This window comes from Chionomys nivalis, chromosome 12 (genome assembly GCF_950005125.1).
Source record: "Chionomys nivalis chromosome 12, mChiNiv1.1, whole genome shotgun sequence".
Classification (NCBI taxonomy): domain Eukaryota; kingdom Metazoa; phylum Chordata; class Mammalia; order Rodentia; family Cricetidae; genus Chionomys; species Chionomys nivalis.
The window spans coordinates 56,145,996-56,172,867 of NC_080097.1; the positions used below are offsets into that span (position 1 = coordinate 56,145,996).

At 37.5% G+C, this 26,872-nt stretch overlaps 1 protein-coding gene across 1 annotated transcript in view; it reads left to right on the forward strand.

The window, feature by feature from the left end:
- The window catches only part of Pspc1 (paraspeckle component 1), a 62,495-nt gene that overhangs the window by 25,815 nt on the left and 9,808 nt on the right, over nt 1-26,872 (forward strand). The window contains exon 6 of the mRNA XM_057786023.1: nt 7,468-7,573. Within this exon, the coding sequence (XP_057642006.1) occupies nt 7,468-7,573 (106 nt within the window). The remainder of the gene's footprint in view (nt 1-7,467; nt 7,574-26,872) is intronic.

Consider the following 26,872-nt stretch of genomic DNA (forward strand, 5'->3'; position numbering starts at 1 on the left):
TGGCCTACAGAGAGAGTACCAGAACAGGCTCTAAAGCTACACTGAGAAATTGTCTTAAAACACCTAATAAAGAAAGAGCTAGGGAGGTTTCTTAGTGGGTCAAAAACACTTGATGTGCAAACCTAACCACCTGAATTGGATCCCTGAACCCAGATAGAAAGCTAGTTAAGGTGGCAGACATCTGTAATCCCTGCATTTTTATTTCCAGATGGAAGGCAGGCAACTGTAGAATAGAGACTTTTGGGACATGCAGTAATCTGGAGGATACAGTAGGAAGGCAAAACTGAGAGAGCCTGTCCCAACAAGGTGGAAGGACAGCTTCTTACCTCATATATGGACTGTGATGTACATACACAGAAGCAAATAAAAAGTTTAAAAAAATCAACAAACAAAATCAATTGTACAATCATTTCAAGCCAGCCATGATGGCACATGTTTGTAATCTCAGCACTCAAATAACAAATAGTTACTTGAGGTAGCAAGAGTACTGTGAAATTGAGGGTAACTTGAATGAGAGAAAGTCTCATAAATAGTAAGTAAATAATGCAATCTTTTGCAAGTTTTCATCATGTATCATTGCAGCCTGCCTGCTTCATTTCTTTTCAGACTTTTATTTATGTGCAGGTATCTCTATGTGTGTGCATGTGTAATCCCAGTGCATGTGGGTTCCCATAGAAGCTAGAATGGGGCATCAGGTCCCTGAAGCTGGAGTTTCAATTGTGAACTGCCCATCATGGGTACTGAGGATCTAGTTCTGGTCCTCTGCAGGAGCAGTAACTTTCTGCCAAGCAATCTCTCTAGTCCCTCCCTGCCTGGCTTTTCTGAGTAAATTTTGTTTTCTGTTTTTCTTTGAATACTTGAATACTAGTTATACTTCCCTGACATCTTTTCCTTTTTATTCTTCTGAGGATCTACTTATACCCTTTCCCACCATGCTTCTGATTTCCCACTGTTCAGCTGCCTGCCTTCCTCTGTTGAGGATGCTCACTGCTCTCAAACTAAAAAACATGGCAATATGTCTTCCCTTTCTCTGTTTCCTTTTTCCTAGCAACTGAAGAGATTTATAGTTTCTTTGCCCTATTTTTCAAACTCCTAATAATATTTTCCTTGATCTTCATAAAAGGGGGCAAGTCTCTTCATAAAAGAGACTGAACTGTAAGAGATTGGAGAGAAATAATTAAACTCCTAAGATATTTTAGCAGTAAAGGACCTTGCTAAGCCTGGTGAGTTGAGTTTAAACTCTGGAAACCATTTGGTGGAAAGCAGCTCTCACAGGTTGTCCTGACTTTGATTTGTAAGATGTGGCAATATGTACCCCACCCCCAATACATAAATGTGAAAAAGAGAGAATAACCAAATGTAGTATGGAATTCCTATTAAGGCCTAAAACATAAGGAAGCTATAGATGGGGACTTTGGTGAAAGTTGAATCAAGGATTTTATTTGTGTCATGATGGCTAAAGGCAGTGAAGGACCTCTAATTGTTGGAGCCTCCCTGATGGAAGATGAGGACTCTTCTGTAACTTGTCCTCTGATTTCCTGTGTACACGGGGGCATATTATGTGTGCATGCACACACGCAAAATATGTAAATAAAATTTAAAATATTGAAATCAAGTTGAGATACAAAAATGTGTTTTTAATATTGTTTCTGTGTTCATTCACAATTGCTTGGTGGTTATTTGTAATGCTAATATCATGTGAGGTTGGATAAAGTCTGCTTTTGTAACTTTTCTATAAATCTAAAAGCATTAGAATGAAAAACTGTTTCAGTGTTGGTATAAGGTAGTGGACAAAAGAAATAAATTACGAAATTTATACTACCTAGTTGTGGTGGCACATGCCTTTAATCCCAACACTCAGGAGGCATAGGCAGGTGGATCTCTTTGAACTTTGAGTTGGAGGACAGCCAGAGTTACACAGGGAAGCCCTGTTTCAAAAAACCAACCAAAAAAGAGAAAGGGATGTGATGATGATTTCTATTTGGGGAGATGGCTTAGTACTTGCTGTGCAGGCCTGAGGAACTCCGTTTGCATCCCCAGTACCTACTAAAGCAGCCCAGGTTTAGCAGCTTTCCTGTGATCCCAGGGTGGAAATGTCTGTAATGCCGAAAGTGGAAACAAGGCATTAACTAAATCAGTGTAGCAAGTTGGCTATGCTGTCTGAGTAAATGAATTCTGTATTAATCAAGAGTCCCTGCCTCTCAGCAAAAAGAATTGAGAGATATTAAGGAAGGAAGACACCTGATGTTATTCATCCTCTGTTCTCCACATGCACCTTCCCTCACTGTTGGCTACAGATGTACACTAGTGTGTCTTTTTTGAGAGTGTTGGAGATCTGACCTCAGGTCCTCATACTTGGTAAAATAGGCACTTTATCGGTTGAGCCATCACATCAACACTTATTTTGTTTCTATTTTTTTTAAAGATTTATTTATTTATTATGTATACAACATTCCTTCCATGTATGCTTGCGTGCCAGAAGAGGGCACCAGATCTCATTATAGATGGCTGTGAGCCACCATGTGTGGTTGCTGGGAATTGAACTCAGGACCTCTACAAGAGCAGTCAGTGCTCTTAACCTCTGAGCCATCTCTCCAGCCCCTTGTTTCTATTTTTTAATATTTTGAAATGGTCTCACTATGTAGTATCCCTTGGCTACCTTGGAATTTGCAGTGTAGATAATCACAGAGATCTGCCTGCCTTTGCCTTCTCATGAGTGCTGGGATTAAAGGCATGTGCCACCAAGCTTGATTATGCAGACGTGGGTTTTCACTTACGCCAGGGTGACCTTGAAATCCTTTTTTTGCGGGAGGGGGGAGTGTTTTGGTTTTGTCTGTAAAAGCCCTGGCCGTCCTGGAACTAGCTGTGTAGATAGACCAGGCTGGCCTCGAACTTAGAAATCCGGCTGCCTCTGCCTCCTGAATACTGTTTTTTTTTTCTTCCCTTTGTTGTGATCTTGAAGTTTTAAATCCTCTTGCTTCCGCCTCCCCAGTACCAGGGGTACACTCAAGTACCATGGCACATCTACTATACAGTGCTGGGCACCAAACTCAGGGTTTCATACATGCTAGGCTAGCACTCTGCTAACTCTAGGTATACCACATTATCAGTTTCCAAACCAAACTTTTAAAATATATCCTTTGTTTATTTATTTTAAAAATCTTTACATTTATGTATTTATGTCTGTGCATCACATACATGCCCTTTGCTCAAGGAGGCCAGAAAAGGGCATTTGCATCCACTGAAATTGGAATTACAGATGTAGGTGCTGGAAATCAGACCAAGGTTCTCTGGAATAGCAGCCTGAGCTGTCTCTCCAACCCCTTACATCATTTTTGGCAGAGTCTGACATGAGCTTTGTGGCAAGGAGTGACCTGAGCTCATGGAACTATGTGATACCTTTGTTCTTTTCAATGTGTGTAAATATTTATTTTACTGTAGAAAATTCATGTGTTTGATTATGGGGTGCCGCTCCAGATTTCACAAGGAATGCAAGTCATATTTTACTATATTTTTCTTCATTCTGTTTTTTTTTTTAAACTGTCTTGCTGTGAACCTAGGCTGGTTTCAGTCCCCCTGCCTGATTCTCCTGAGTGCTGTGATTATAGTATGCACTATCATGCCTAGCTTTGAATTTAAAAAAAAAAATTGTTCCAGAGAAAGAGAAAGGGGGTGGATGTGTAGGTAGGAAGTTGTATAGGTGTGTCAACATGTGTCTTGTGACTGTTAGAGGATAGCTTTCTAAGGCTGGGTCTTTCCTTCCACCGTTGTGTGTGTTATGGGAATTGAACCTTAGGTTTTCAGTCTTGCATGGACTTGGTGTTAAGTAATTTTAATCTGACCCACTAAGCCATTTCTTTGGCCCCTTGGCCTTGACGTTTTAAAATTAGAAAAAAAAATGCTATTAAAATACCCTGGATCCTGTTGTCTTTGACATTTTTGAGTCAGGGTTTCTCTGTTGTACCCTTGGCTATCCTGGAACTCACTATGCAGAACAGGCTGGCCTTGAATGCACAGAGACTGTCTCTGCGTTTGGCTCTTACAGTCTTTTAATATGGGAAATTTTAAGTGGGGCATATGGCTCCTTCCTGTAATTGCAGCACTCGGGAAACTGAGGCTACTGTGTCATGAGTGTGTGGTCTGTCTAGCTGAATAGCCAAAACCCTTTCCTACAAGTGCAGTACTTGGGAGGCAGAGGCAGGCAGATCTCTGAGTTTGAGATCAGCCTGGTCTACAAAGAAGAGTTCCATGATAGCCAGGGCTACACAGAAGAAACCCAGACTAGAAAAATAAAATAAAGAATGCAAAACAAAATAAAACTTTAAAAGTATTTTTTCCACAGTATATGAATGTGAAATTTGTGTGTTTGGGGGTGTGAGTGGGGAGATAGATATGTGTCAGTGTACTTTTTTTTTTTTTGGATTTTCGAGACAGGGTTTCTCCGTAGCTTTTTTGGTTCCTGTCCTGGAACTAGCTCTTGTAGACCAAGCTGGCCTCGAACTCAGAGATCCTTCTGCCTCTGCCTCCCGAGTGCTGGGATTAAAGGCGTGCACCACCACCGCCCGGCGTCAGTGTACTTTTTTATAAAAAAAGATTTTACTCATGTATTTATTTTATGTATACGGGTGTTTCATCTGTGTGTATGTCTGCACACTAGAAGATGGCATCAGATACCATGGGACTACAGTTACAGATGGTTGCGAGCTGCTGTGTGGGTGCTGGGAATTGAACTCAGGACCTCTGAAAGAGCAGTCAGTGTGCTCTTAGCTGCTGACACTTCTCTCCAGTCATGGTGTGTCTGTGGAGGTTAGAGGACAATTGTGAGTGTCTATCCATACCTTCCATCTTTTTTTTTTAGGACAATCTCTTTTGTTGTTTTTGGGGATCCTCTTGTCTCTGCCTCTCATGTTACTACTGTAGGAGCACTAGGATTATAGACGCATGCCACCTTGTTCAGTTTTTCCTTAGTTCTGCGGATTAGAATTTGGAGTCTTTGCTTTTGAATAACAAGCTCTTTAACTATAGTACCATCCTGTCAAACTGAAAGTATTATTTTGACAATAAAACTTAATGTTAATAATGTCTGTGGAAGAAGTTAACCCTTTTTTCTGACTTTGTTACTATAGCTTGCTTGCTTTGTTGTCAAGGTCTAGCTTTGAATCCAGGCTAGCTTTGAGGTTACTATGTATCCCAGGCTATTCTCTAACTCTTGAAACCTTCCTTTCTCTATTGAGTGCTGGGATTACAGGTTTGCACCAGCCTACCTAGCTTTCCTCTTTCTCTTCCTCCTCTTCCTCCTCTTCCTCCTCCTCCTCCTCCTCTTCTTCTTCCGCTTCCTCCTCCTCCTCTTGTTCTTCTTTGTGTACGTATGAGCGTGTGTGTGTGTGTGTGTGTGTGTGTGTGTGTGTTTGTGTGTAGATGTGGAGGGAAAGAGCGATATGAATATGGATATGAGTGACTGATGAGGCCAGAAGAGGACATTGGATTTCCTTGAGCTGGATGTACAGGCAGTTGTGTTCCATTCTGTGTGGATGCTGAGGACTGAACTCATATCTTTTGCAAAAGCAGGAAATGCTCTTTCCAGCCCCAGAAATTTGCCATGAATTCCTCAGTTTTCCTTCTGGTAGTGGAAGAAATACTTTAGTAAACATGCTTTTTTTGTGGTAAAATTGTACATAAACCATACAGTAGTATGTCGCATTTTGAGAATTTTGCTGAGATTCTTAATATAGAAAGGTGATTTAAAAGAGTACTATAAAAATTGACAATATACTAAAGGAACATGTATTTCACTTTTCTGGGAACAGGTTCTCACTATGTAGTCCTGGCTGGCCTAGAACTTGATTTGTAGATCAGGCTGGCCTTGAGTTTAGAGAGAGATGCCTGCCACTGTCTCCTGAGTGCTTAGATTAATGACTTGTGTCACTGTATTTTTATTGCTTAATCCACTACTTAAATTACCATTTTTTGGTTTTTTAAGACAGGGTTTCTCTGTAGCTTTGGAGCCTGTCCTGGAACTCTGTAGTCCAGGCTGGCCTTTAACTCACAGAGATCTGCCTGTCTCTGCCTCCCAAGTGCTGGAATTAAAGGTGTGCACCACCACTGCCTGGCTCAAAAGTAGTGTTTTTCTTGTTTGTGTGTATGACAAATATTTCAATTTGACTTGATTTAATGCCAATACCATGAGAGAATATTACTTTAGTATTATCATCTGTTTATTAATCATTTTGTAGTTTAATTATTATTTTAGTATTATACACATACAAAATAGTGAAGTTTACTTTCTTTTAGAAAGTGTCAGTAAACATTTTTCTTTCAAAAAATATTTCTTCCTCCCTCCCTCCCTCCCTCCCTCCCTCCCTCCCTCCCTCCCTCCCTCCCTCCCTCCCTCCTTCCCTCCTTCCCTCCTTCCCTCCTTCCTTCCCTCCTTCCCCCCCTCTTTTTTTTTTTTTTTTTTTTGTTTTCTCCAGACTAGGTTTCTCTGTGTAACAGCTCTGACAGTCCTGGAACTTGACCTTGAATTTAGATAGGCCCACCTGCCTCTGCCTCCCAAGTGCTGGGATTAAAGGTGTGTGCCTCTGCTACCTGTCAGAAATATTTCTTGAAAGGCACAAAATAGTGACTATGTTAGGTCTTGGTGGGTAGTTCAACTGTTTTGCTACTGTGGCCTCAAACTATCCATAGACAGAAAATGACTGATTTGCAGTTTTGTATTGACTATTCCAGGGAGTTTCTTTAGTGGGCTGATGAACATAGAGAAAAAAGGGTTTATAATGCCCCCTATGCATAATTGAATTTTTGTGTCAGTTCTTTGTGGTAATGTTCTTATAGTTTCCTTATTTAAAAGTTTATTAGCATATATTAATTATATATAACAGTTCATTATGACGTTTTCACCTGTATGTAGTATAATTTGTCCATATTTAACCACGTTACCCTTTCTTGCTTCCCATTTATTCCCATTGTTTCCCTTCTTCCCATCTGTGAATGTCTGTGAATTTTGCTATGTACGTTATAGATACAGACTTTTCTTTTTTTTCCTCCTCTCTTTTATCCTTTCCTAGTGTTGGATTAGATTGAACCCCTCTCAGTTCATTCTTTGTCCATGCTAGACCAATCTTCTATCACTGAGCTACATCTCTTTTCCTTGATCTATTTCAGACAACTCCATGCTAGTCCATGCTAGACTCAATCCTGTGATCCTGTGTCTCAGTGGTCCCCTGATGAGATCACAGAGCTTTGCCACCAAGTTGGCTGGAGTTCCTTGATAGAAGCATAGGTACATGTTGTGACTCTGATTTTTAGTTGTTCTTGATTTGGAGGCTTGTAACAAACTAGAAGGTGAAATCTAGGATCTCCTTAGTCACAAACTTGGCATATATAATGTAATTTTCAGAATTTACTCAAATTACCTTTTCTCCAATGGCTTAAATGTCATAGTGCTGAAATTTTAAAAAATGTTTGCAGACACGAGGAGGAGCATCGTCGTCGTGAAGAAGAGATGATTCGACACAGAGAGCAGGAGGAGTTGAGGAGACAGCAGGAGGGCTTTAAACCAAACTACATGGAAAATGTAAGTAGAAGACTGCTTAATCAACATGATTTCATTAGTATGTTAGATGGTGTGTATTCAGAAGTTTTTAGATTTTGTAGTATTTAATAGTATACTTTCTGATTCTTGAATTTTTTTATGATTGTTAAACAAGTGATTTTGTTAATGTCTTTTAAGTAATACATTCATTGAAGTAATATTTATAACTTAATAAAATGGCTGTTATATTTTTCTGTTTTAATTGATTGGTAAGAATACATGCTCTTCAATAAGATACCTTGATAATACAGGCATCATCTCTACCTGATGTTTGCACTGTACCATTTCAAGAATTTATTTTTGAAAGTTTTAGATATATGCAGTGTCAGCCATAATACCTTTAAACACGGCTGAACTTTTTGTCTTGTACATTTCCTTTTCTGAATTATTTTGTATAAAATACTTAGCATTATTCAATTTTGTTAGTGTGTTACTATTAAGCCCACATCTGAAAAGGTCTTATAAGTGTATTTGTAGAGTGGGCCTTTCATGTTGTCTGATGTATTCCCATTAGCTACAATTTGTAGGAGCTTTCCTCCTCCTTTCTTCCTTTCTTTCCACACTGTGCACCGTTATGTAGACTAGAGCAACTCTTCTATGGACTTTTCCTGGTTATAGGTTATTCGACACAACTCTTTTGTTCCTGAATTTCCTTCACAGTAGTCCAGGCTTAAATTTTTAAAAATTATTTATTAGGACTTGGGAGCTTGTGCTGTGGTTGTGTTTGGAGGTCAGAGGACAACCTTCTTATACCTTATATGTATTCTGGGGATCAAACTCAGGTCTTCAGGCTTGCTTTCAGCAAATGACTTCTTGCCGGGCTCACGTTTTTTTGTTTGTTATTTCACAATAAAGGTGGCTCCATGAATACTTCAAAAATACTAAGTTCTCTAAGTTCTTAATGATAATTAAGCAAGAGTTTCACTGTTTGCTTGAATTCTGAAAAATATCCACTGTTATTTTTCTTCTCTTGTCAAAAGCCAGATACTTTAAGAACTAAAACTTACTTAGTAAGTTTCTGAGTCTGAAAGTATTAAATCTTTGGTGCTTTTTTTCAAATCTCTGTTTTCATTCTTTTATATCTGGGAATGATTTTTTATCTTTTTAATAAAATGAAGAAACACATAGTAAAAAATCTTATAGTAACAGAAAGTGTTTGTTCTACTATCACCTAAGTATTCTTTGCATGGAAATTATGTACCACTGAAATTCAGTTAAATAAATGCCTGTAATTGTTCTATCACCAAATTTACCAATGAAAAAAATTTAAAGCCTTTTGAATTTTTATTTATTAGTTTCTAGCTTTATCTTTCAATTATCTTTTCCTTCTTGGATACTAAGCATTTAATGACTTATTTTAAACTTGCAGTCTCAGTAGTTTTCAACATAAATCTGTTGGTCTTAACTGTGAAGATGCTGTGTTATAATGTAAAAGGAAGTAGAATTTAGCATATTTCCAGACTAATATTGGTTATTATTATCATGTCTAAGCCATATATGGTATATTTCTTAAAGAATTTCCACTGAGGATTAAAAATTTCTACCTACTTTTTTATTTATCTGAATATTTATTAAAGGGTTCTTTCATAATAAAATAGGTATATACTAACTTTCTTGGTGTTTTTCCCGACATGAACTTTACATGTTTTATAATGAACATAATTGTTTGTGCTGCTATTAATAATGTCATTCTAATGGACTAGAAAGGAAGAAGTAAAATATTAATTTCTAAGCTTTTAAAGAATTTTCTTATTTTTAAACATAAGTTGGTTGCATCATTAATGCAGTTGCATACTTTTTGAAGTAGCTGCATTTTTTGCTTAGTGAAAAATTAATATAGATGTTAATATAATTAGATATTAATTATGAATGACTAGTTTCAATTTTACTTTTCTGCTTGTAGAATTAATTTGGAAACATTTTTTTATTTTAAAATTGAATTATGAATTCCTTAAGTTTTGGAAGGGTAAAATTTATGTGTGTGTAGGGGGGTGTTATGAGTGAATGTGGGCAGCCAGGTATGGAGATCAGGGGACAGTTTTTGGGAGCTGACTCTTCACTTTCACCATAGCTTCCAAATATGGAACCTACTTCAGTTGTCTGTTGTATATGAGCTTTTACTTGTTGAGCCATCATGCTGGCCATGTAAATTTTTGTTTTTCTTTCAAAAAGGAAAGAAAAAGTAGGTGTATGTTTCTGTGTGACCGTAGAGCGTGTGTTCAGGTTAGCATTCTCTGCAGCTGGACTTGTAGACTGTTGTGAACTTGCTGACGTATTTGTTGGGATCTGAACCCTGTTTCTCAGGAAAAACTGCAAGTATTCTTAACTGCTGAGCCATCTCTTCAGCTCCTAAATTCATAAGAAAAAAAATCATTTTCTTTCAGAAATCTTTTAAATTAGTATAAAATTTTATAGCTATCTAGTGAACTTTGGGAATAGGTGAATTAGTCATAAAATACTCATGCTGCTTTTATTGTCATTTCTAAAGTAGATTATTATTTCACACGATTATTTACTAGACCAGAATTGGATTTAAACATTTACTTTCAAATTATTAGAAAAAGTATGTTTTACATACTTAGAGCCACATAATGAAAGTCTGATTAGAGTAGCAAATTATAGTCTTTGACCACTGTCCCTTTTCATCCTACCAAACCTTAAAGACAACATGCTACTTATGTTTTTTGTTTTTGTTTTTGTTTTTTTTTGTTTTTTTGTTTTTTTTTTGTTTTTTTTTGGTTTTTCGAGACAGGGTCTCTCTGCAGCTTTGGTTCCTGTCCTGGAACTAGCTCTTGTAGACCAGGCTGGCCTCGAACTCCCAGAGATCTGCCTGCCTCTGCCTCCCGAGTGCTGGGATTAAAGGCGTGCGCCACCACCGCCCGGCTGTTACTTGTGTTTTTGAAAGATTTTGGGGAGTAGTACTTTCAGATGGGTCATTGTGTCAAAGCACTTGCCAAGCCTGAAGACCTAAGTTTACTGGGCCCCACACTGTGAAAGGACATGACCACCTTTCAGAAGTTGTCCTCTGACCTCCACACATGCTCTGTGACATGTAAATAAAAAACACAAAAGGACTGTTGGTGTTGGGGAGGTGACTCAGAGAGTAAAATATTGACTGTGCAAACATGAGAACTTGAAATCTGATGCATGACTAGGCATGTTTGTAATCCCTGCAGGATCTCCAGGGGTTGCTGGCCAGGTGAGCACCAGGTTCAATGAAAGAGCTTGTCTCAAAAACTAAGTTTGAGAAGTAATTGAGGAAGACATTTCCCCAACAACTTCTGGCCTTCCCATGGCATCCTACGAGCAGGGGTACACGCACACACACATGCCCATGTTGTTGAAAGTTGGAGATAGTGGCATATACCTATATTCCAAGCACTTTGTAGGTCAAAGCATGATAGTTACTGCAACTTCAAGACTAGCCTGTCTCAAAAAAACATAAAGTAAAAAGTTGTAGGCTAGGTAGTGGTGGCGTATGCCTTTATTAATATCAGCACTCTGGAGGCAGAGGCAGCTGATCTGCCGGGTTCCAGGATAGCTAGGGCTATACAGAGAAACCCTATCACAAAAATAAGTAAACAAATAAATAAATAAAAATAATAAGAGGAAAAGAAGAAAGCTGGCCTGATGAGACGGCTCAGCAAGTAAAAGTGGCATTTGCTTTGGAGTCGGATGACCTTAATTATATTCTCGAAGACTGACTACACAGTAGGTTAGAACCAGCTCCCAAAAGTTGTTTTTCCAAGTATATAAACATGTACACACATGCATAATGGATGAACAAGAAAAGGAATAAAAACAGAAGAAATACACTTGAGACTAATTCTGATTCATGTAAAATACTTGAATTATGTTGAACCATAGGTTGGAATATTTGTAATTCTGTTTTTCTTTTCTTTTTCGAGACAGGATCTCTCTGTATAGCCTTGGCTGTCCTGGAACTCTGTAGACCAGGCTGGCCACAAACTCAAAGATACACCTACTTCTGTCTCCTGAGTGCTGGGATTAATGGCATGTGCCAACAACCCCTAAGTAATAGTGTAGCATAGGATGAAGGACAGAACTTAACATATTTAGATATATGATAAGTCAGCCTTAAAATAGTTATTTTTTGTCATGCATGTCTTTTGGAATTCTGGGGATATAATTAACTTTAAATTGTCATTCTTATTTTGTACTTAATTTCTGCTTAGAAAATGTCAAACTCCTTGATAATAGAATAGCTGTTGTTACTATAAATTAACTATGATAGTTTCAGTCTTGTAACATGTCTTTCTTTTCACTATCTGAAGTGTGTGTATGTGTGTGTATGAGAGAAAAAAAAAGAAAGAGCGAGCATGTATATGTATACATTTAAATTTTTTGTTTTTGGTTTTTCGAGACAGGGTTTCTCTGTGGGGTTTTTTTTTTTTTTTTTTTTTGAGCCTGTCCTGGAACTAGCTCTTGTAGACCAGGCTTACATTTAAATTTTTAAATTTCACATGTACTTGTGTTTTGCCTGAATGTATTATGTGTGCCATGTGACTGCCTGGTGCCCATGGAGGTCAGGAAATGACTTCAGATTCCCTGGAATTACGGTTACAGGCAGTTTTGAGCTACCACATGGCTGCTAGGAATTGAACCCAGTTTTTGTTGTTTTGTTTTTGCTTTTTTGAGACAGTGTTTCTTTGCGTAATAGTCCTGGCTGTCCTGGGAGTCACTTTGTAGACCAGGCTGGCCTCAACCTCGGGGATCCATCTGCCTCTGCCTCCTGAGTGCTGGGATTAAAGGCGTGCGCTACTACTGCCTTGCTGAGCCCAGATCCTTTGAAAGAGCTTCCAGTGTTCTTAACCAATGATCCATTTCTACAGCCCATATATATGTATGTATGCATGTTAATTTATCAGTTTAGAATGTATTTGACCATGGTGTGAAGAGTATTTAGGTTAAATATGATAGATGTACAGTGTTTATACATTCCATACTTATTTCAGAATCAATGGGAATTTTATGAGATTATTTTTTATAATGGTCTTGTGATTTTTCACATTTGGTCATTTCATATGCTATAAGTTAAGAAAATTAAGCTGTCAAGTAGTATAGGATACCATAAGTCTTTTATTTTTTGATATAATTTATATAGGATCAGACTTAAATATGAAGTTTTTTTCTAACGAAGTAAATATTAATGCTTGGTTTTCGTTAACGAAAGGGATAGCATTTCATATCTATTCCAGATATTCTACATTAAGTATATACATTACTTGTGTTTTGTTGTTGTTGTTGTTTTGTTTTGTTTTTTGAGACAAAGTCTTACTATGTGGCTCTGATTGTCCTGGAACTTGTAGATCAGGCTGGCTTGGAATTCAGAGATCTATCTGCCTCTGAAATGCTGGGATTATAGACATATACCATTACTCCCTGAAATTTACGATACATGCACACAGTGAACTTGGAAATAGTATATGCTAAGTCAACTATTTATTCAAGCTGTGTTCCTTTAACGTCGGACTTCCATTGTAACACCCGTATCAAGGCTTGAAATAGGGCTGAGAATGAAGCTAAGCCAAGAGAGCACTTAACCTAACATGTATGAAGCTCTGAGTTCCGTCCCACACTGCAAACCTGCATGATGGTACAGGTTTGTAATCTCAGCACTGGCTAGGTGGAGGCAGGAGGGTCAGAATTTCAAGCTTTTTATTGGCTATATACTAGGTTGGAGACCAACCTAGGGTACATAAAACTGTGGCTCAAAAAAAGAGGAGTAAAACCCAGGGATGACCTATGTATAATTGAGTGGCAGCATGTCCCTAACACCAAAAAAAAAAAAAAAAAAAAAAAAAAAAAAAACAAACCCACACGTCCAAACAGTTGTTGGAAGAGGAAAATATAGCGAACCAATGATTTAATATTTATTCATGAACGTTATTTTTCAAATCCCTTAGGAAGAATGCTTTGATTTTTGGAGACAGGGTTTTAGAAACTAATCCTGGCTGTCCTGGTACTCACTCTGTAGACCAGGCTGGCCTCGAAATCAAGAGATCCTCCTGCCTCTGCCTTCTGAGTGCTAGGATTAAAGGCATGCCTGGCCAGCTAGGAAGAACTCTTTAAAATTATGAGTATCACCCTGTAACGTGTCTTTCTCTGTTCTGCCAGCCAGCCCCCAAATAGTGACATGAAGACTTCATAATTTTGAAAGCTCAACCTATAGCTTAGATTTGTTCCTTACTAGCTCTTATAACCTAAACTAACCCATTTATATGAATCTATGTTCTATCATGAGGTGTTACCTCTCTTCCATCTTCTTGTACCTCCTGTTTCCTCTCCATATATTGTTTATTTTTCAATAAATAAACCTTGCCTGCAGATCAGTGCAAAGCAGCCACACTAGTCAAACATACAGGCCAGGCATGCTCTGTATAGCCTGGATTGGCCTGGAACTTGCTATTTAGACAGCGGGTCCTCAACTCAGAGGAGATCTCCCAACTTCTTTTTAATCCTAGCAACCACACTAGTTAGCCATAGAGGCCAGGAGGTGTTGGTGCATACCTTTAATTCCTGCACTAGAGAGGAATATAAAATGGGAGGAGACAGGTCTCACCCTCAGTCTCTCAATCTGAGGTTCTGGGAGGTGGGATTTTTCATTTTCACTTTGAGGTAGAGGTAAGAGCCAGTGACTGGTTGCTTTGTTTTTCTGATATTCAGGTTGCACCCAGTATCTGTCTCTAGGTTTTTATTATTCATGCTATATCTCCGTATTGTCTCACCTTTTGTGCCTAGATTCTCCTTTTCTTTCTTTCTCTCCTTGCCTGGCTCTTGGCTGTTCTGTTCAGCTTTCATTAATTAATTAATTGTTTTAAAACTATTACATGCTTTCCTTCTTTTTTATGATTTATTTATTATGTATACAGTGTTCTGCCTGCATGTCTGCCTGCAGGCCAGAAGAGAGCACAAGATCTCATTAGGGATGTTGTGAGCCACCATGTGGTTTCTGGGAATCAAATTCAGGACCTCTGGAAGACCAGCCAGTGTTCTTAATCTCTGAGCCATCTCTCCAGCCCCCCTGTTCAGCTTTTTATTACACCAGTCACAACAAATACAACTGTGCACAGTTACAAATATTCCACAGTGACCTTATAAGTGCTGGCTCGAGGGTCTATAACCCCAGTATTTGAGAGGATGAAACTGGTGGATTACAAATTCAAAGCTAGCCTAGAAATACAGTTTAGTGACAGTCTGCATAGCATTCTTAAGGTTCATTGTTCCTACCGAGTACTTGATACACAGTGATTCCCTATACCTCTTTTTTGGTTGTGCTTTTTGTTTGTTTTAGAGATAGGGTCTTGCTCTGTATAGCCTGGACTGGCCTTGAACTTGCTATTTAGACAGTGGGTCCTCAACTCAGAGGAGATCTCCCAACTTCTCTGCCCCCCTATTTTTGGGATTAAGAGTGTGCATGCCACTTTGTCTAATAAATCCTTACATTTTTTTTTACCTAGAAATAATTTTATGTTTGTCTGATTGGAGAAGATTCTGTCATTGTGTACTTGGGAATATAGTTTTGCTAAATTAGTAGGTAACAATGTGTGATACCTCCATGAAATTATTGAAAAGTACTTGAGATCCATCAATATTTTGAATCATTAGGTTTATGCTGGAACACAGCTCTTGATTTTAAAATGTTGAACAACTTTTTTAGTGATGCTTAAGATGCACTTAAATATGTTGAAATCACTGTGGTAGTAGAGTTCAAGTTTTTAAGCAGTAAATGGGTTTGAGGAAACATGGGAAAGAGTTGGAAATTCATATATACAATTTAAATAGTACAGCGTTCTCTATGAATAGTGCTTTTTGAATTTGGATGCCAACCATGAATTGGTCTTTCATACTATATATATGCAGGAGATGATCTCAAGTAATGGTACTTTAAGATTTTAGTGACTTCATCTGCACTAGGGGTCAGCAGATTAGAGAAGGTCATGTTCATCTGCATGCTTTCTGTTTTTGTAAAATGAATTGAAACACTTTGGTTAGTTTGTTAACATCTGCTTTGCCCTACAGAGTCTAAGTTGACTAGATGTGAACAATAATATTATATCAAGACTGTATGGCAAGCAAAGCCTAGAATATTTATTACTTGGCCCTGTTTGCTGATTCCTAATCTGAAGTCAGGTAATTGGGGGGATCTTAAAGAAAAGGCTCAGATTATACAAAGTCAACAGTCTGTAAATTACAATGCAAATTAATTAATTTTTGTTTCCTTTCCAGTGCTTTTAGAAGGCCTATTGAGCAGATCTGCTCATATCGTAAGCTCAAAGGTTCCTGAGGAATCCATATTAGGTTCATGATAGTCTTATTTATAAGTCAGTGCAAGAGTTAACTAAGCAACGGCTAAAGAGATGCTGCCAAACGCTATTCTTTCGGGTTTCCAAATTTTTTTAGTTTTCGTCAGTAGAGGTTTAAACAATTTTTCTTCTGATGTTGCTTCCTCTTAATCAGTAGTGTTAACTTTACTGTGTTGATGCCTCCATGTCAGTCTTTTTTTTTTTTTTTGTATTTTGTATGGATGTTTTCCATTACCTCCATGATTTATTTATAAAATTGATTTGCCCTGGTGTAACATGTGCATACCAAAACAGGGGGGTTGGGAATAATAAAAGTCATTAATCGGAGCTAACAAGGAGAAATGACACCTTCTTTTTCTTATTAATGATATGGTTGGTAGGTACAAATTTATTTTCTGAAATGATGTATGCATGTTTTAGATAAGTTGTTATTTTGTATTTTTCTACATGACTATACCTCTTTCCTTTTAAATTATTTAATGAGTTAATTTGATTGGCTTGCAATAGAATGTTTTCCTTTTTTAGAGGAGTGGAAAGGAGTCAAATAGCTGACCATTCAGAGGAATGTTACAATTAGCTTCCATAGCTTTTCATTCTGTGGGAATAGTTGAAGGGATGGTACTGAAGGTTTGGACTTTCATCTGACTTACAGGTCAACTTGTCAACAGACTTGGACATGTTGATAAAACTCTAAACAAATGATACAGTGATTGTAATGGTCTTAATGTATTTGTAACCAGTTTGGCTTATTTAAAAATTGTTTTATTGAGCTATATATTTTTCTCTACTCAACTCACTTCCTCTCCATTCCCCTCCTACCCTCTTCCATGGTACCCATGCTTCCAATTAAATAGACAATTTTTTGTTTATTTTTCTAGACAGGCTTTCCCTGTAGCTTTGAAGCCTGTACTAGAACTAGCTCTTGTACATCAGGCTGGCCTTGATCTCACAGAGATCCGCCTGTTTCTGTCTCCTGGTTGCTGGAATTAAAGGCATGCACCACCACTGCCAGGCCAGTTTGGTTTTTTACGCTTTCACTTATTTAACTGGTTCTTTCTATAAGCAAAAGACTTGTAAATATTAGGGAGGGTATACAGTATTTTCAGGAATTGTTTTTATTGTGTACATAACAAAAGAACAGAGTCTAGGTTAATTAGAAAGCTGTCTGTATCTTGGGGGTACATAATTGAAACAGACTTCTGATTAAATAAAAATACACTAGTTAAGCTTATAATATTTGCTGATGTTATTGAAAATGTTCTTTAAGATTTTGATGATTAGATATATCTGACTGAAAGTATTGGTCAGGGGCAGGAGAGATGTCTCAGCTGTTAAGAGCATTGGCTGGTCTTCTAAATTAGATCTTAATTTTTGACACCTATATGGTAGGCTCACTGCCTGTTGTAACTCCAGTCCCAGGGGATCCATGCCTTCTTGTGGTCTCCAAGGGCACTGCATACATATGGTGTATGTGCGGGGAAACATCCAGTAAAACATACTGATCATTTTTATTTAGATACTTAATTCTTTAATTATGCTAAAATACTGGTTTTATTAATAGCTGATTACTTACAAGTTTCCATAAAAATTATATGTTTATATCTGAATATATATCTGAATATATATATTTCTAAATTTCCTTTAAGTAGTCTTAGCTGTCCTCAAACTTGGAGACCTGCCTACTTGTTCCTCCCAAATGTTGGACTTAAAGGCATGTACCATCACGCCCAGCATTAAATTACTTTTAAAAATAGAAGATACAAAATTAGCTTTGTTGGAAGAATCACACGGCCAGCCTAATGAACATGGGGTTCTTTGCTCTATGATTCATATATAAAAGTTTTTTTTCTGAGCACATCTAATGGAAGTTATTAAATATCTTATATGTCATTCTCCCTCGTATCAAGGTACAACTTGGTGTTTCAGACATACATCATCTCTCTCATTGTTCCCCCCTCTCATATTCCTGGAGTTTGTCTATAGTATAGATTCTGTATAAACACAGTTTGTATATTACCTCTGATTGTTCAACCCAGCCTTTTCTTCTTGTTTGATTTTTAGTGCCTACAAATTAGATTCTAAGTTTTAAAATGTTTTTGTTTGCTGTTATACTGAGTCTTTAGAGGTCAGGGTTTGTGCGTTTGTATTATAGTTAGTTAGATGTAAGCTGAAAGAATCAAATAGTTCTTTTGTGTTTATGTTCCCTATGTGCACATATCAGTGTTGGCCATAGGGGCTAAAGCTAGTAGCCCTAATACTCTTTATGGTAAGGCAAGAGGATCACAGATTTGAGGCCACCATGGGAGTATGTACTATATGGGGAGATGTTGTAGATTAAAAGATAGGTAGGATGGGAAGTAGAAAAAGACAAGATCTCCTGAATAATCTACTGAGTAAATTGGGAGTGTGGGTATCATGGGAGAGGGTAGAAGGGGAGGAAGGGAAGGGAGCGGAGAAAAATGTATAGCTCAAAAAAACCCAATAAATTTTAAAAAGCAAAAAATAAATAAAAGAATAAAATAAAATTGTTAAAAAAAGGTAGGTAAGTAAATAGGTAGGTAGATAATCTGCAGTCATAGTTTTAGCTGAACCTTATGAGTCCCCGTGCCTTTGTGTATTGTCCTTTGTAGATTGTTAGGAAAACACAGAATGGCACTGAGATAAAGCTACTGGACTCATAGGTTTTTATAATGGAATCACATAATGAATATAATTAAAAAAAATCCTGTCAACTTTTTTATCTGTGTGCTTGATTTTCAGCATACCTAACTTTTTAATGTGAGGATTCTGTTCACTTTACATGAAGACTGGTTTCCATTACAGAAAGATTTTTCCATTTAGGTGGGGAAAATTCCTGTTATTTCCTGTGCTATAGGAATTTTGGTACATAGTATGTAGACAGGAAAGGACCTTTAAGAGGTACAGCTAAAGTGTTCTTACTGGTTTAGAGAAGCATTCTGTCTGTTGGAAGGGTTTATTTTCATGGTTTTCTTTAAAATTTTCACTGATAAAATTGGTTTATTATTGTACTGTGTTGTAGGTGTACTGTATGTCTTTTCATTTGAAATGGTAAGTTTTAATAATTTTTGATTCAGATGGTAAGATCTTTTTTAACAAATATTTACCTTTTTTGAGTAAGCGGATAAGAGAGTTAGCAATAGAGAAAAGAAAAGGTTGGTCTAAACATGCTTTGGAAATGCTGTTAATATCTGTAATATAATTAATACTTTGATTTAGTAAATGTTTCAATTAGTAACATTTGAAGAAGACTGTTACTTCTGCTCTGTGACTTTAGTGTAGAGCCATTTTGCAGGAATTATTTACTTGGTGGTTATATTCTTAAATGTTTTTAGCTTTAATACCGACAGCATAAAGCTATGTAGTATCACCCAAATGTCAAGAATTCTGAATTCAACTAGATAAATGAGTATTTTAATATTCACTGCTGGCAGGCACTGCAAACCTTGATTTGTAAACATACTCTACTGGTGATATGCTTAAGTTATATTATTGATAATTATAATTGTGTTTTCAAAGACTTTTTGAATAATTTGAAAGAAAGTGTTTTGGTAAGTTTACTTTTTGTCTTATGTCTTCTGCATTTTAAATCTTGTCTTTTGCAACTTCAAATTTGATATAACTGATTTTTATTTCGTACTTAAAATCTAAAATTTTAAATTCTGTTACTTTGAGCAACCTACTTAGAAAAAATGTATTTGTCAACATATTAGTGCTTCTACGAAACTATTGGCATGATTTAAACAGCAAACAAAGATTTTCTTCTTCATGAAGTATATGTGTAATTCTTCATAACATTGGACTGTATACTGTATTCTTCCATTATTGCCTTTCCATGGGACCAATTTTAGATTGTCTCTTGTACAGTTTATGTTTTGTTCTTTAGTTCATCTTTCATAATTTCACCTGGCATCATATCCTTAGTAGTTTGGTATTAAAAAAATTAAATTTGAAGAATTATTAAGTATTGCTGGTATATTCTAGCAACCAAAAGCATCTTTTTAGTGGCACATGTATGTAATCCCAGTAGTTATACTGAGAAAGGAAGATTTTTCATGAACACCCTATCTCAGGAAACAAAACAGAATTTTTTTCAGTGAATTTGGTATAACAATTGAAAATTATGTCATGAATATATATCACCATGTAAGTGCATTGAAATATTCTCAATGCAATATATGTGTTCATATATTAATTTATGTAAAATATGTGTTCCCTCTTGTCTGCTGATACCTATTAGATTGATTTTATATGGTTATATGCAATTCAGTCTCAGAAATATACAATGTATTAAAAAACAACTATTGATTTTGCTGCATTTTAAAGCTTAAAAATCTATTTTTGAGTGAAAGCTCTTTTGTTTTAAGTAATCTTCGTGCTTGTTGTTACTTGAATTTCTGATTGGACAAAGCAATTTTTATTTATTTATTTATTTTTCTTTGGAAAACTGATTTTATTTTCATTGGCCATGTACCCGGAAGTGGGATTGCTACTTCTGACTTTATGGACTCTGCATATTTTTTTCTGTAATGGCCGTATTGCGTGCCTTCTACACAGAAGTTCTTTTTTTTTTTTTTATTATTAAAGATTTCTGCCTCTTCCCCGCCACCACCTCCCATTCCCCACCCCCCCAATCAAGTCTTCCTCCCTCCTCAGCCCAAAGAGCAATCAGGTTTCCCTGCCCTGTGGGAGGTCCAAGGACCACCCACATCCATCCAGGTCTATTAAGGTGAGCATCCAAACTGCCTAGGCTCCCACAAAGCCATTATGTGCAATAGGATCAAAAACCCATTGCCATTGTTCTTCAGTTCTCAGTAGTCCTCATTGTCCGCTATGTTCAGCGAGTCCGGTTTTGTCCCATGCTTTTTCAGACCCCAGCCAGCTGGCCTTGGTGAGTTCCCGATAGAACATCCCCATTGCCTCAGTGTGTGGGTGCACCCCTTGCGGTCCTGAGTTCCTTGCTCGTGCTCTCTCTCCTTCTGCTCCTCCTTTGGATCGTGAGACTTCAGTCCAGTGCTCCAATGTTGGTCTCTGTCTCTGTCTTCTTTCATCGCCTGATGAAGGTTAATATTCAGGAGGATGCTTATATGTTTTTCTTTGGGTTCACCTTCTTATTTAGCTTCTCTAGAATCACGAATTATAGTCTCAATGTCCTTTATTTATGGCTAGAAACCAAATATGAGTGAGTACATCCCATGTTCCTCTTTTTGGGTCTGGCTTAACTCACTCAGGATAGTGTTTTCAATTTCCGTCCATTTGTATGCAAAATTCAAGAAGTCATTGTTTTTTACTGCTGAGTAGTACTCTAATATGTATATATTCCATACTTTCTTCATCCATTCTTCCATTGAAGGGCATCTAGGTTGTTTCCAGGTTCTGGCTATTACAAATAATGCTGCTATGAACATAGTTGAGCATATTCTTTTGTTGTATGTTAGGGCATCTCTTGGGTATATTCCCAAGAGTGGTATTGCTGGGTCGAGAGGTAGGTTGAACCCGACTTTCCTGAGAAACCGCCACACTGTTTTCCAAAGTGGTTGCACAAGTTTGCATTCCCACCAGCAATGGATGAGTGTGCCCCTTTCTCCACAACCTCTCCAGCAGAGGCTATCATTGGTGTTTTTGATTTTAGCCATTCTGACAGGTGTAAGATGGTATCTTAATGTTGTCTTGATTTGCATTTCCCTGATTGCTAAGGAAGTTGAGCACGATCTTAAGTGTCTTTTGGCCATATGATTTGAATCATATGGTAAAAGAGTTATGTCATCACCAGACCTTCTTTCACAGTGTTTATGCTATTTTGCTTTCTCTCCAATAATGACCGATGATTCCTCCAGTTGCTTCTCATCTATACTAGCATTTGTAATGCCACTGATTATTGGACTTTGAATATTTGAATACTTTGTCTCTCTCATTCTCTTACTGAATCCTTTTGCTGTCCTCCTTTTCCTCCTCTTTTTTGTCTCTTATTAAATTTTGTTTTATGTGTATGAATCTTTTGCCAGCATGTATGTCTGGTGTGCCTGGCGCTTGGGGAGGCCAGAAGAGGGCATTGGATCCCCTATGGATGGTATGAGCCATAGTGGGTCCTGGTAATTAAGCCTATGTCCTTGGTAAGAGCAGCCAGTGCTCTTAATAACAGTCATCTTTCTGGCCTCTTTCTTTTAAATTTTGATTCTATAATGATATGTGCTAGAAATTTCATTTAATCATGATAAAACTGAGGACTTCTGATGCTGGAGAGATGGCTTAGTAATTATTAGCATTGGCTTTTCTTCCGGTAGACTCGGATTCAGTTCCCAGCGCCTACATGGAAGTTCACTACTGTCTGTAACTCCGGTTCCTTTAAGAAAACAAAGCAAGACAAAAACAAAAAACTGAATACCGCTACCTGTAGTACGAGTATTTTAGAATGCGTGTGTTCAAATTGAAGGCAGAAAGTCACAGTTATATTCTGGGAGTTTATATTTCATCATGTATTTACTCCTTCTCTAATTGTGCATTATATAGAATTTTGGATGTCGTTTTCAATGATATAAATTAAAAGTGCTAAACTAGCTAGGGATCATGGCTTGAGCCTGTAACCCCTGCACTTGTGAGACTGACGCTGGAAACTTGATTTAATGGGAGGTCAATCTGGGCCAGGCTAAGGCTAGCTTGAAAAGCAAGCTGGGGAGAGAAGAGACTGGAGAGTGCCAGGTTTTTCTAGCTTTTTCCTATGTTGATTAGGTTGGCAGAAGTCAGCCTCTGCAAAACTTTTCCTAATTTTGTTTGGTTGATAGCTTACATGATGATAGTTTTTTGTGCTATTCTTTGTGCCTAGGAAGAGTATCTTAGCTAACACTTGCTTACTGACAGTATTTATTTACTATTTTTTCATGGAAGTTTGACTGGTTAGTACTCTGTTACACAAAAATTTCCTTAATAAAGCAAAGAAAATAAATTGTAGGTCTGGTTGACATATTTATAAATTTAGGTTTAGAAATATTTATGGATAAGATTGGATCTTGTTCACTATCAGAACTTTTCTTTCTATGTTGCATGTGTTCAAATGTTTAAAAGTGTCGCAAATTGTTCCCTAGACAATTCTTACAAACTTAAGATTGTTGATTATCGCCATTGAGATTACATTAAAAGGAAAATATACTTCACTTTTGCCCTGCAAATTCTGTGATTCCTCTAAATTACATTGCCTTAAAATAAAACACAGCAAGCTAGCAATACTTAGTACTCAGTAAGTATTATGGTTCAGTATGTAAAGGGGCTTGCTGTCAAGCCTGGCACTTGATCCCTGTATACTTGGTGGAAGAAAAGAACCAGTTTTTTTTGCAAGTCCTTTTTTTTACATATACATACACACTCAATATATGCAGATAATTGTAAAATTCATAAACAACCACACCGTTTGATTATGTGAAATGTATATTTAAAATCATACTTCTATCTTAAGTATTAAATGAAAAGTGGTATTAGGTGCCAATAGTGACATATTAACCATGCTTTGGGAATAGACTAATGTATGTTGGTGTAGACTTTTTTTTTCTACTTTATGTTTTTTGTTTTTTTTTTAAGGTTTATTTATTATGTATACAACATTCTGCCTCCATGTATGCCCGCACGCCAGAAGAGGGCGCCAGATCTCATTACAGGTGGTTGTGAGCCACCACATGGTTGCTGGGAATTGAACTCAGGACCTTTGGAAGAGCAGCCAGTGCTCTTAACCGCTGAGTCATCTCTCCAGCACTCTACTTTATGTTTTTATAGGTAGGAAGGATGATTAGAACTTTAAAGTGTTCTCTTCGTGGGGGAGGGGACTGTAAAGATGGCTCAGTTAGGAGCATTGTCTGCTCTTTCAGAGCTCTTGAGTTCAATTCCCAGCAACCACATGGTGGCTCAAAGCCATGTGTAGTGAGATATGGTGCCCTCTTCTGGCTTGTAGGCATACATGCAGACTGAACACTGAAAGCATAATAAACAAATAATCTTAAAAATAAAGTTCTCTTGGGTCTAGAAAGATGGGCTAGCATTTAAGAGTATGAGTTACTCTTCCAATGGACCAGAGTTTGATTCCTGGCACCCATGTCAGGTGACTCAGAACCACCTGTAACTCACACTCAATGTGATATGTGCATGGTAAAAGATAAAATAGGAGCTTAAGAGATGGCTGAGCAATTAAGAGCATTGGCAGCTCCCCGAGAGTACCAGGTGTTGATTCTCGGTACCCACGTGGTGGTTCACAATTGTCTGTAACTCCAGTTTCAGGTCATCTTATGCCCCTTTATGACCTCTGCAGGTACCAGGAAAGCAAGTAGTGCATAGATATTTATGTAGGCAACACACCTCTCTCTGTATAAAATAGTTATAGAGCCGGGCGGTGGTGGCGCACGCCTTTAATCCCAGCACTTGGGAGGCAGAGGCAGGCGGATCTCTGTGAGTTCGAGACCAGCCTGGTCTACAAGAGCTAGTTCCAGGACAGGCTCCAAAACCACAGGGAAACCCTGTCTCGAAAAACAAAAAAAAAACAAAAAAACAAAAACAAAAACAAAAGATATAAAGCAACAAAGCAGTGGGTTATCAACCTATATGACGTCTAGGTTCCTTTATACTAATTAAAATTTACTCAAGACTTGAAAGAGTTTTTTAGTTTTATTTATAGTTGCCATTTTACAAATTACAGCAATGATTTAGAACATGTTGAGGTTGCAGAGATGAATGGTCCAGTGCTTAGTTGCTGCTCTTCCCATGGCCCCATGCTTGACTCCCAGCACCCTTATCAGGTGGCTCACAACCACCCATAACATCCTTTTCTGACTTCTGTGGGCATGCACACACATCACACATACAAATAGAGATAGTATAGAGTAAATTAAAGAATTTTACATGCCTACTTAAGGAATAGAGTCTTATTTTTACTCTGTGTCGTTAATATTGAATAGCTTTGTGAAGTGTAAATGGTAAATTTGTAAATTTAATATTCTGACATATCAAATAGTTATCTTCACATACTTGCTTTTGTATTTCATGAATTGCAAAACTATCCATGAAGTCAAATGTGCTTATGTACACCTTTATTCCTAGCAGCTGGCCAGGGCTATACAGGGAGACTTTTATCTTCTCTCTGCCACCTATCCCTCCCCCCACCAGCAAAATAATAATAATAATAATTTCTTACATGGATAATACTTGGATAGCAGTATCTTAGAAATACTTTTGAACTAAAGCCTGTTGTTCTGCCTTGAACTTGGAGTAGAACTCCCGTCATGAAAAAAATTTAGGCATCATGTAAAAAATTATTGGTCTTTTACGCAAATCATCTAATTTTTACTCTCTTTTACACAGAAACTATATTTCTCAATATGTCAACAATCAGATGTTGAAGTTCTAGGTAAAAATGTTACTTTGTGTTGAAAGTGGTTTGTCTAGGGGCTGGAGAGATGGCTCAGAGGTTAAGAACATTGCCTGCTCTTCCAAAGGTTCTGAGTTCAATTCCCAGCAACCACATGGTGGCTCACAACCATCTGTAATGAGGTCTGGTGCCCTCTTCTGGCCTGCAGGCATACACACAGACAGAATATTGTATACATAATAAATAAATAAATGTATTTAAAAAAAAAAGAAAGTGGTTTGTCTATTGTGAGACCCAATCACATAGAAACTTTTTAAAATAATCACCCTCTTTTATAATGTAGTAGAAGGCTGTCTGTGTGTTCTCTTCAGTTATACAGGGTAGTAATAAAGTCTATGATGGGTTTAATAAAGTTAGTTGATTTTTTTTTTGCTGCTTCATTCAAATCTTCATAATCATACTTTAATTAGATGTATGTCATTAATAATATGAGTACACAGTGGGTTCAAGTCCCCTGATTGTGTTGAAATACCAGGAATTTCTCATAACCCATTGTTTTTGCCATATTGGAATGTCATGGATGTTGGTATTGTGAAAATGCTTGATAAAATTCAGTATTATAAATTTAGTATTAGAACTTTCAATGTTAAATGTTACTTTGCATGTTTTCTGAAGGGGTACTTTTTGAAAGTACTTTTCTGCTACCCTGGGATTACTTTTCTCAGTACTTTGCTTTGGAAAACAGTTGTACTTTGCTTCTTATTTTGTCATCTGTTAATTTATAATTCTTTTATGGAAAGACAATGTCTTACAGTCGGGATTATTGCCTCTTGTAATGGCAAAATTTTAAGAATTCTGTTAGCAGAATTTTTATGACAACTCAGTCATTTTCTCTTTATATTGCCTCGAGCAAGTTAGTTACTAGCTCTTTATCTGTTATATCTTCTGCTACAGTTTGATGGTTGTAGAAATAGGCCGGGGAGGGGCTGGAGAGATGGCTCAGGGGGTAAGAGCATTGCCTGCTCTTCCAAAGGTCCTGAGTTCAATTCCCAGCAACCACATGGTGGTTCACAACCATCTGTAATGGGGTCTGGTACCCTCTGCTGGCCTGCAGGCATACACACAGACAGAATATTGTACACATAATAAATAAATAAATATTTAAAAAAAAAAAAAAGAAATAGGCCGGGGAGTGGCGCAGTTGGTAAGTGCATGCTCTCCAAGCACAAGACCACAGAACCCATCTACAAAGCCAGGTGTTGCAGTCATAAATGGTTATGTAAGCCTGTAATTACAACCTTGGTGTGTGTGTACATGATGGGCATTGGGGCTCAGTTTCTGAGACTCCAACCTCTCACAATTGATGAACTTGAGGTTCAGTGAGAGATTCTGCCTCAAAATAAAAAGCTGGACCTGGTGCTATGGCATGTGCTTTTAATCCCCGGCATTCAGGAGGCAGAGGCAGACTGATTCCTAGAAGGTTGAGGCCAGCTAAGGTTACATATTAAGTTCCAGGCCAGCCAGGGTTTCAAAAAAAGAATGGTGGAAGGCTTTGCATGATGTCGTACGCTGTCAATCCCAGCACTCAGG